The sequence below is a fragment of the Crocuta crocuta genome, unplaced genomic scaffold, assembly GCF_008692635.1.
Source record: "Crocuta crocuta isolate KB4526 unplaced genomic scaffold, BGI_CrCroc_1.0 scaffold884, whole genome shotgun sequence".
Classification (NCBI taxonomy): Eukaryota; Metazoa; Chordata; class Mammalia; order Carnivora; family Hyaenidae; genus Crocuta; species Crocuta crocuta.
The window spans coordinates 2,732,045-2,744,108 of record NW_027529549.1 but is presented as its reverse complement, the minus strand read 5'-3'; the positions used below and the strand labels follow the sequence as shown (position 1 = coordinate 2,744,108).

Genomic DNA, 12,064 nt, shown 5'->3' with positions numbered 1-12,064 from the left:
TAATGAGGGTACCTGCAACGATGCTGGCAAGCTGCTGGGTTCTGGAGATGGGGTAGAGGCTGCGTGCCTGAACGATTGCTGAAGCAATTTTCTTGGCATGCTTTTCCTCCCCGTATGTTCTCAGGATGGATGCAAGTGCCTGTTGATCTAAAGCGTTCACAACATCAGCGGCAGTGGGCATGTCAGGGTACCTACGCACAAGAAGAGCCAATTAGTTTGCTGACGTCAGTTTTCATTGACAAGAGGTGAGACTTCAGAGTACTGAAGTCAGGCATACACACACAGTCTAAGAGAGTGCCTGAGGTTTCTCAAGTCAGAGACTGAAATCTTATACAAATGAAATAGATTTTCTATTTCAAATACCCATCATAAAGGCAAGAGGGGATTGTGTGCGACATTTATCAAGGTCAAGGGCAGCAGGAAATTAAAATATTTTACTAACATTTAATTCACAAAGAAGTTATTATTACTTATGCAGATTTCCCCTAAACCAAAATAATGGAAAATGTTTGGATTTAGTTTGTTGAAAATTTAAACCATCATTTGATTTTTTTCACTATAAGAAGATACAGATACTGATTGATATTTAATTGAGCCTGTATCCCAGGAACTTAACTAAGTCTGAGATTGTAAAGTAACTGAAGGGTGCCCGGGTAGCTTAGTCAGTTAAGCGTCTGACCAGCTCAGGTCATGATCTCACGGTTTGTGAGTTCGAGTCCTGCATCAGGTTCTGTGCAGGCAGCTCAGAACCTGGAGCCTGTTTCAGATTCTGTGTCTCCCTCTCTCTCTGCCCCTCCCCCGCTCATACTCTCTGTTTCAAAAATAAATAAAAACTATAAAAAAAATTAAAGTAACTGAGCACTTATATGGGGGCACATATTAAAGTTAGAAGATCTATACAAAAAGATACTCCCAGTCAGTTTCCGTTTGAACATTTTTTCAAATGTTTAGTGATATTGGCTTATAAACTCATGAATAAAGTCACCATGGGGTAAAGTTTAGTAATCAAGAAATAGTACTAAACAAGTCTAAGACAATAATTTTAGGTGGTAGAGGCAAAGGAAACCCTCTAGCCAAACAGAATAGATCACATAGTAGGAAATAGCCTTTACTCTGTCCAAGCATTCCAGTTTGCCTTCCTTTAGGGAAATGTGCCAAGAAATTCTAAGTGATGAACTAAATGAGAATTTACTTATTAGTAAGACAGCTTTGTTAATAGTATAGTTACTACTCCTGTAATTAATATGTTGGTCGATTGCTGGTATCACACTGTGGGGCTCTAAGTAATAAGGATATGGTAGAGTTTTAAGACCTAAGAGTAGGGCTGTGAAGAAACCTGAATTCTTTCTTAAAAATAATATACAGAACCTTGTTAACATATCTAGTGCCTCCAGAAGAAAACTATTGCCTTTGGCTTGTCCCATATTTTGCCATGATCTTTCTCTCTCTCTCTCTCTGTCTCTCTCTCTCTCTCTCTCAGTGTGTGTGTGTGTGCTAGAGAGAGAGAGAGAGAGAGAGAGAGAGAGAGAGAAACCTTGCTTTCCAGATCTGACACATTTCTTTTTAGCTGCCATGGCACCCCCAGACCAATGAACATCCTGTACAGTAGTCCTGTTTCCATCTCAATAGGATTTCTCCCTTTAATAATAAAACGATAATAATAATAACAATGATAATGAGGAGGAGGAGTCAAATCAATGTAGGTTAGAGTACTGGACTTGATATTCATAGTGAGTAAGCCTTTTAACTTACTGAAGCCTCAATTTCTAACCTGTAAAATGGAAGTAACCATGCTTTCCTCATAGGATTGCTGGGAGAATTAAGGGTTCGTGCAGTTGTAAAACAGATAGTAGAATGTCTGGCACACAGAGGTCAATGAATGTGCATGACCCTTAGATTTTGCTGATTCTGAGATTTCCCCATCATCATTCTTGGCCTAATTGATAAAATCCCTGCTAGATCTTACCTAGTTGTGCATTCAACTGCTCAAAACCACTGAGCATCAAGATGAACCTTATTAATGGTAAATTCAGAACCACAGGACACAGTCCAGCTCCACCACAACAACTCTCAGATTAGTATGGATGGACTTAGCAGTTCTTTATAATACCGTTCTACTTTTAAGGAAGACAATTAAAACAGCATTTTGCTTAAATATAGTTCAGTGGATAATGGGCATAATTTTATTTTACTCTCATTTTCACACTGAATAGCAATGTAGAAGTTTCCATTGTGCTACAAGACAAAAGGGGCAACACTGAAAAGCTGACAGGCTGCTAGCAGGCTTCAGAGGAGACATTCATAATGAAGAAGTCAAGATATGAAATCTGGCCCGCCCCCAACTTATCAGGTAAGAGATCTTGATGGTTCTTCAGAGATTTAAAATGACTATACTAACAACACAAAGAAAATATTAACATAAGTGGAAATTTATTTATTAACTTCCAGTGAATACAACTAACAACAGTTAGACCTGCAAGTACTTGAAGCTATGAACTAACTAAACTATGCTATAAGGTTCTCGTGTTCAGTGAAACAGGTTAAGAAAGCCTCTTGCATCCACCTTCATCACAGAGATATATCAACCTCCAGGATCTGACTGGCCATACTTTTTGGCTTGGGCTGTCTCCCCATGACATCACTTGGATAAGCATTGCACATATTTGCAATGATTCTCCTTTTCTATGAATTCATGTGAACAAACTCCCTTTTTCTGAACATCTGTGCTATCTACCTGGAAGCCATCCTGCTTTTTAAGATATATTTCCTCAACTCTAATCTCATCCATTATGCATTGACTTACAATTTAATGCTTAAGGGAAATTTATTTTCAGGTTCTTAGGGGAAAACCTCAAGAACCCTGATTCACAGACTACAATTTGCTGAGAAGTCTTTACATTAACAATATGGGGATTTACTACCATTAACTAGAAGCTTTGTTCATCGTATTTCAGAAGGCATCCTCCTTAACAAGACATAGGAACAGCAGAAATTTGCTTGACATTTTATTACCTCTGCACAACAACCTCAATCTCCAAACATGAAAAGATATTTGACCTTTACTATTAGTCACTGCTTTTTAAAGGATTTTCATTATTTTCTTTTATGATCACATTCTTCATTCTATGAATGCCAACTTGGGCAAAAGAAGGTATAAGACTCAGAACAAAAGGTTCCAACAAGTATGGGTCACAATCCAAGTTACCAGGTCATATCAGAACATGGAGAAAAGGCTATCTGCGAATAATTAGCATTAGACAAAGACGTTTGTGGAAAAGAAGTCAAAGTCAACTGAATATGAATTTGCTGACTTAAATTAGACATTCAATTACTTACATATAGTTCCTGCAAAGAGATTGTAAGAAATTTTGGATAACCTATTTGTTTCTGCAGAAATGTTTATGCAGGTCTAGAATTGCAGATTAGTGATAGTAACAAAACTGTTTGCTTATTTAGATATAATAAAATCTAACATTTCTCTTAGAAGATAAGGTATCCAAAAGTAGGGGCCATGATACATAATTTGGCAGTAGTGGTGGGACATGAAATGAGGGAGAAAAACATGGTTAAGCTTTGTAGGTACAGGCTGTTTAGTCCCTGAGCCAGTGTTAGGCATAGAGACAAGTGCTAATCTAAACTTTAAAGATTAATTTGGATTTAAAAGAACTTATCGTATATTTTACTAGAATGTGAGCCTCTTTGTGTTATATTTACTTATTTGAATAATGGAATAATGGAGAACAAACTAGTATTTCCATGTTGGTGAGGAATGAAGAGAAGGTGTAAAGCTGCCCTATATATAGTACTATGTTGATATAGTACCATAAACTGTAATTTCTCTGGAGAATGTTAAATCAAAGTGACAGTAAAAGAAACAGGACAAAACAATCACTGACCCCTAGAATCTTGCATTGCATGCAGTATTCAAAAGAATATGCATTAAATATAGTTTCTTATACATCTCATAAAAGGCATGGTTGGGCATGCACAAAAATAGATCCATTGTTTCAGATTTACATTAATCAATATTGTAAGTAGTCTAAAGCCCATATAGTATCTATATAAAAGATAATCAGTATGAAAGTTATCCTCCTCACTATTTTGTGTAAAGACAGCAGTGATTTTTCTTTTAGAATCTCAAATCTAGAGAAACAGTAACATCTATAATGAGTAGCAAACAAAACTGATTTATTATGTATGGATAGTGTTAGGTGTGGGCGTGTGATGGGAATTCTGCAGTCTTAAAAGGAAATTAAATTCAGAGTGTTTTTGCAAAATTGATTTCTTGTTGTGAGGAGAAATGCTTTATCGATACTCACCTGCCACCATCCATTCTCATGTCCAAGGGGCCATCCTTCCGAAGGGAAAAACCTCTTTCAGGAGCATCAAGTTGCATGGAAGAACACCCAAGATCCAAAAGAACTCCATCCAAAGTCCCTGGCTGCACTCCAGCTTTCATTAATAAGTCTTCTGCCTGGCTGAATTGGCCTAGCATAGCTCGGATCTGTTTACTGTGAATAAACCCAGGAGATGGAGAAAAGACTTCTGTTATATTAAATTCTTAAGGTCTATGATCAATAAAAGGAAGTGTATCCTATTATTAGCTTATTTAACCAATATATATTTATACCAACCACATGCTTAGTACTGTATAAAGACATTTGGAAATGGAAACTTTACATCTTTGGTTTCAACACCAGAGGCGATTTAAATGTAATTTTATTTTTGCTAATAAATGTAATTTATTGTATACCTCTATAAAGGTCACTGAATTTGCAAAATTCCTTTGTCAGAACAAGTCATTCCTTCTTTTTTAAAATAAATCTTAAATCTATGGGTTAGAGAAAAAGCATATATCATTTATAAAAAGAATAAATTTAGGGATAACAAATGCTGATGAGGATGTGGAGAAAAGGGAACTGTGCACTGTTGGTGGGAATGTAAATTAGTGCAGATACTATGGAAAACAGTGCAGAAGTTCCTCAAAAACTTAAAAATAGAACTACCATAGGATCCAGGAATTCCACTTCTGTAAATATATCAAAGGGAAATGAAAACATTCTGTTGAAGAGATATGTGCACCCCCATTTTCATAGCAGCATTATTTATAATAGGCACAACATGGAAACAACTTAAGTGTCCACCAACCAATGAATAAAAAAGCTGTATACACACATACACACACACACACACACACACACACACACGAATATTATTCAGCCATAAAAGAGGAAGGAAGTCCTATTGTTTGTGACAGCATATATGGATCTCAAGGGCATTATATTAAGTGAAATAAATCAGACAGAGACAGACAAATACGATATGATCTCACATGTGAAATCTTAAAAAATGAGAAAGAGAAAAAAGACAAATTTATTAGAAAAAAAAAAAAAGATCAGATTTGTGACTACCGGAGGTAGGAGATGGGGAGAAGAGAATTGGATGAAGGTGGTTAAAAGGCAGAAATGTCCAGATAAATAAACTGAATAAGTACTAGGGATAATATACAACATAATGACTACAGTTAATATTGCTGTATGATATATATGAAGTTGTTAAGAAAGTAAATCTTAAAAGTTCTCATCACAAGGAAAAAGATTTTCTTTTTTTTATATTTATATGAGATGATGGATGTTAACTAAACTTACTGTGGTAATAATTTGACAATTACATGTCAGTCAAATCATTACACTGTATACCTTAAACTTATATAGTGCTATATGCTAATTACTATCTAAATAAAACTGGAAAAAATAAATTTTATGAGTAAGACAATTTAATTACAACAAATAATAAAGCAGAAATCACAGAGAAAAAGATGTCAAACATCTTCAAGCCAAGCATTTTAGCTTTCTCCATATTTTTCCCATAATTTAGGATAGGGGTGCTATGTGGCTGCATACTTGAAGCATGAAACTATGCTTAAAATAAATGCCTTCTTGCAAAAGCAATGTTTTAGCTTTCAGCAGGGATTTTGAAGTGACTGGAACATTAGAAATCAATAGACAGGCAAGAAGTTGGGATCACCTCGCAGCAATACTAATTCTCCTTCCTACACAAAGTGAGATGCTGCCTGAGGGGTTCTTCAGAAGCCTTAGGGCAACTGGTATGCATTTGGGATGGGGAATGAGGAGAGGAAAAAAAAATGGCAATTCTCCAAAGACCTCATTCCCTCCATCTACAGGTGGCTAGGGTGAATTTGGATTTCAACAGTGTTGGGGAATTTATATTTACGATGTTTACTTATGTGTTATGTTTAAGGAGAACTTCACTGCTCATTGGTAATTTTTTCCCAAATTCTAATGGAGCAAGTGATTTTCAGATTCACTCACCAAAAATTCATTGAATATCTGCTATATATCCAGCATTATGTTAGCTGAAGGTATATAAAAATTAATAAAGCATGGATTTCTGAGCTTTGAACTGAGTAAGAAATGTACAAATGAATAAGCTGTGAAACAACTTGATGGGTGCTAATAGTAGAAAGATGAATTGTTATGTCTGTCTTTGGAAAATATAATATGAATGCTAATACTACTGGGAACACAAAAAGTAGAATCTTGGGATTGAAAAGCAACTTACAAATCACTTATGCCAATTATATAATTGATGTTTGAATCTCTTCCCTCTCCACTATCACAGCTGAATAAAGTCGGGGGGGGGCGGGGCAGTCATTGTTTTAACCACCTCTCATTCACTCCATTGGTGAGGGAAAGATTCCCATTCTAGGATTATGTAAATTGGTTGAAACATGGCACCTGACCACTGGACAGATAAGATTGATAGTTTATTAATCACACATACTTACAGCCCAGGGGAGGAGGAGGAGGGCAGCATGTACCAGGCATGGCTAGGTAGGAGTTGCACTCAGGAATAGAATGGGTAGGCAGAGGCTGTAGGATACAGGTTTTATACTAATGAAAGAGCAGTGGCCCTTGGTTCCCATGAATGTGATTGCCTTGTCTGAGTAATTCCATGGGCAGGGAACTGAAACCTGCTTCTCAAGAATGAATAATTTGAAAGAAAGAATAATTTTCATATGTTGTTTATAAGGGTCATTTGGTTCAGGGACTTTATCTGTGGGGGCACAGTGGGGAGGAGAATTTGTGGTGGGTCCATTGGAGGATCTCTCAGGTTTCCTCAGATGTCAGAAACATATAATATTGGGATTTAATTTTAAGGCCTTACACCACAGTCCTCTAGTCCATGTTTGAACATTCCCAATAGTAAGAACTCACTACTGTTTTTTCAGCCAGTTATTTTTTAGTTGATAGCTGTTTCCTCACTATTTCTACAATTTTCCCTCTAGGTATCTATCAGTCTATGTAAAACAACTGAAAACTCACAACCATGGAAGCCTTTTTACATTTCTACTGTTAGTCATTGTAAGGGATATTTGTTGGCTACCTCTTAGTTGCCAATCTCTGTTCCAACATGACCTCAAAATTTCAGCCATGTATTTTGGGAGAGACTCACTATATCTATGATGGTTTATGTGTCAACTTGGCTAGGCTACAGTACTCAGTTATTTAATCAGACACTAATCAAGGTGTTGCTGTGATGGTAGTTTATACATGTGATTAACAATCAGTTCACTTTTGGGGCACCTGGGTGGCTCAGGTGCTCCAGTGACCAACTCTTGATATCATCTCAGGTGCGGATCTCTCAGCTTTGAGACGGAGCCCTGAGGCAGGCTCTGCACAGAGGCTGGAGCCTGCCTGGGATTCTCACCCTCTTCCTGTGCCCTTCCCCCACTTGCACGCATGCACTCTCTCTCTCTCAAAATAAATATACATACATACAACATTTATATATAAATATTTTTATATATAATCTATAAATTATATCAATATATCATATAATATATGTAAGAGTGTGTGTGTGTGTTTGTATCTTCTACTGATTTTGTTTCTCCTGAGAATCCTGACAGACATAATAAATCAGCTCAAGATGTAGATTTGTGGGAGTGCCTGGTTGGCTCAGCTGGTTAAGCGTGGGACTCTAGGTTTTGGCTCAAGTCATGATCTCACAGCTCCTGAGTTTGAGCCCTTTGTCATGCTCAGCGCTGACAGTATGGAGCCTGCTAGGGATTCTCTGTATCCCTCTCTCTCTTCCCCTCCCTGGCGTGTTCTCTCTTTCTCTCTCAAAAATAAATAAATAAACTTAAAAAAAGAAGATGTAAATTTGAGATTAGCCATGCTAATTTACACACCATCTCCATGCCTATATAATTTGTTCAGAGATTGGCATATGTCACAATTCTAGCCAGTGAGATATAAGAGATATTTCCTAGGGATTTGGGAAAATTATTCTTTCTTTCAATGAACTGTATAGGAGGAAAAAGGTTTTTCAGATTCTCACTTGACATTAAAGAAGCACATTGCCTTGAGTTTTGCCAGCAGATATTTTGACCCAAAGAAAGGAGAGAGTAACCAATTTGGCCAAAATGGCCACTAAATTGAGCCTCAAGTAAAATCCAACTTGTCTTAAAACTTTTGAATTACATGAACCCACAAGTTATGTTTGTTGTTAAAGCCAGTTAGAAATGCTTTTTCTCTTAAAATGGCAAACAAACATCATAGCTATTGTAGCTATCATGCTTCTTCAAGACTTCTTTTCTCCAAATAATATTCTTATTTCTTCTGTTATATTCTCCAGTAAAAGAGAAAACCTATCATGCTAGATGCTCTTTTCTGAATGTGTTCCAGTTTGTCTTTGCCCCTTGATCTAAATTCTAGAATGATTAGCATGGAATAAAGCCAATTCTGGCCTTTTCTTCTTCTAGTTATTATATTAAAACAGCTCAAGTTCAAAATAGTTTTAGAATTTATTTCATACCATTGCCTTATGCTATCTAATACCCTTCAGTTTTTTTTCATGTACATAGTTGCTAAGCCTCCTCCATCACTGTGTTTGTGCAGCTTTGTTCTGTCAATTGTTGCAGATCTAAGTATAATTTCTGCCCTGCACATTCTCTACAACCCTTTAGGATTCAGGTATTACCTTTAACCACAGAAATCTTCTTTATACTTTACCAAAACCTCCAACAAATCACTATTTCCCAGTCTTAATTCCTTAGGTATTACAGCTATTATTCTGCTTGAAGCTAACTGTTTAACACACAATACTCATACAGTTTTATGTCTGATTATTAGTAAAGAATAAAAATGCAATCCTTGTGGTACAAAACTCAGTGTAATACACAAGTATGAAAATATCACACGGGAACAAAAGTAACTATGTGGCAATAGCACAAAGTAAATCATGTGTTAAAGGCATAGTTTTCTAAAGCTGAAATCAGTTACATGTTTCCAGAATTAGGTTGTTCTCATGGTCAAAAAACCATCCACAATGTTTACTGACCAATCTGTTGAATGAAAACTCAGCCTTAACTTCAGATCCCAGAGCATTATTTCATATATGCAATTATGTTCAGGCTAATTTTCCTGGACAGGCACATTCCATGCTCCCTTTTCTCTTTCTTCCTCTCTTCCTTCAAATTTTAATTTTCAGTGTTTTTGCATATCTATTTCACAAGTATTGTAAAAACAAGTAACAGAAAAGTGTGCATTGGCCAGGGACAATCATGATGGTCACAAAAATAGAAGCAAACTGGGACATTTAGCCATAATTACAAATGCACAATTTGTTCAAATTGTCATCATCATTTGTCATTACCTTAGGTTCCCCAGGATGTAAGCAGAATGCTATTGTGACTCAAAGCACATTCTACCTGAGAATGGTTCTGAAACCCAAGCCCAGGAAAAGCCAAGGTGCTTAGCAGTAGAATGTCAACAATACCTTGGTTGCTGGAAGCCATTTTTGAGGTTCTCTGTGATAATCTTGATTCTGACAAGTCATCTGCACTTTGAGTATAAGCCATGGTTCTGTTTATTATAAAAGACTAAGGTGCACTGGTAAATACTGTGGTGGTGATGTAAGAGTAGTCATAGCTCACTTTCTTTTTGATTTAGGATTGAATGTGGCACATCATCTTTTCTCTAACTGCACATAAAGTCTAATAATAAGGGGTTAAGGATGTTAAGGATAAATTACCATACAAATTATAAAAGTGGATCCAACTCGTAGGGTTGAACATCTTGGAGCTAACATAAATACCTATCTATCCTGATTTTAAAACCCCAAAACTCCCATGGTTTATACAATGCTTGACACAAAAGACGTAGTTTGCACATAATTATATAATTTCCAGTTTCATGGAGAGAAGACTTATTTGTGTAGAATCAGGTAATGTAATTTAAAACATGTGAAGTCTGAACATAAATTTTCAAGAAAAACTAAATCTGGGGACTAACTCTGAGACAAGTTAGGGAAGAAAAACATCATTATACTTTTCCTCCTAGGATTTAACATTCTTCCACCTTTGCCAATAATACTAAATAAATGCTTTAAGTCACTCTATATCTCTAGCCTCAAGTATAGTAACGAACTTTGTCATAATAAATAAATATGGAAATATACACAACTGGCAAAAACATAAAAATGGTCCATGAAAATGATTAATAATGATGGTCTTGATTCTTCCTAAATCACTTAACTTTTGCTGTGCAGCAAATTATCCCAAAACTTAGTAGCTTAAAACAACAATTATTAATCAGCTCATATTTTGTACATTTACAATTTAGGTTGGGCTCAGCTGGGTGATTCTTTTGATAGTACGTGACAGGAGGCTTCGTTGGTCTCATTTGGCCTCAATTACATGTTGGGAAGTTGGATGGGGTAAACCATGTGTCCCTGTCCCCTAGCCTGCTAGCCCAACTTTCAACACAGTGGTCAAGTTCCAAAAATAGCAAGGTAGGACAACCCCAATATACAAGTACTTTTTAAGTTTCTGATTATGCCCCATTTTCCAATATCTCATTGGCCAAAGCAAGCCCACAGCTCAGTTCAGGTTCAAAGGCTATAAAATCAGATTTCACCTCTTGATAAAAAGACTAGTAAAGATAAATTACAAGGAAGTACATATAGAAAAGAGAAGGATTATAGTGAGCATTTCTGCAAACAATATACCACTTTCTTCGTATTTAGGAGTGCATTTGAAACTAGGGAGGAGAAAAAAATTCCCTCTAGATTCTCTTCTACAGAGTTAGAATTTATGTTACAGAGTAGCTTCCTCTTACAGGCATCACAAGAAATAAGCAGTGGTGTGTGCTGGTGATCGATGTTAGAATGCAGAGGTAGACTAAGGGGCTAGGTTCTGGTACCATAAATATAAGTCTGGGTAGAGACCAATAAGGAGTCTGTGCCATAGGGGTCTGGTAAGAGCTAATGCATGATCATCTGGGAGGAGGGTAGTAGGCAGACTTCAAGAAAGCAATCTGTCAGGAACTAGTTATGTTAACATCAAGTAAATGTGGCAGCAAATAGGCAGGCCCTAACTGTTGGCCAGATTTTTCCTAAAAAGAACAAGTTGCCCAGTTGTGAAGGAATTGATATCCTAAATAGGAATAGGGAAGAGATTTAGGCATAAAAGAATAAGTCTAGAGATGTAATTGGAACCGGCTCAGTCACTACAACTAAGGCATCAAGTCAGGATTAGTAGTAAAGGCAACTTGATGCTATCACTTAGTCTACAGACTAGGCCATCTTCAATCCATTACCAGAGCCCTGTTGTGAAATATGAAAGTACACTGAACTAGCAGATGGATATCCAGAAAACTCTAATCGTATGAACTAGAGTGACAAGCAGAGCAATGTAAAGCAGAAGAGAACTAACATTTCTTAAGAAACTGCCAGGAACAGAATCCAGACACTTCAAGTTTGTTTCACTGAACTTAAAGTGAACAGAATCCAGGGTTCACTTCATCACAGATCTGAATCATTCATTTTGTGTGTACACTTGGAGACATACCTAGGTGATAACATTCTATGAGAGGAGAAGAGCAAAATACAAATAGCTTTTTTAAGGAGGAAGGTCTGCTTTCTGTGGCTCCAAGTCGTTCTTACATTAGCATCAACATTGTTTCATATAAATCCCAATGTACTACCTATTTTCCAGTCATTAAATTTTATTGATCTGTAGGCGAGAAGCAGGGGCCATGGC

The 12,064-nt window shown here is 36.6% G+C and overlaps 1 protein-coding gene across 3 annotated transcripts in view; it reads right to left on the bottom strand.

Annotated features, from left to right (window-relative positions):
• Positions 1-12,064, bottom strand: part of METTL15 (methyltransferase 15, mitochondrial 12S rRNA N4-cytidine) — a 188,224-nt gene that overhangs the window by 37,579 nt on the left and 138,581 nt on the right. For 2 of the 3 annotated variants that reach the window (XM_077761437.1, XM_077761438.1), the window contains exons 4-5: positions 4,320-4,511; positions 13-191 (exon numbers count right to left, since the gene is read on the bottom strand). In XM_077761437.1, coding sequence (XP_077617563.1) covers positions 13-191; positions 4,320-4,511 — 371 coding nt within the window. The remainder of the gene's footprint in view (positions 1-12; positions 192-4,319; positions 4,512-12,064) is intronic. The other variant, XM_077761439.1, reaches the window with a different exon arrangement.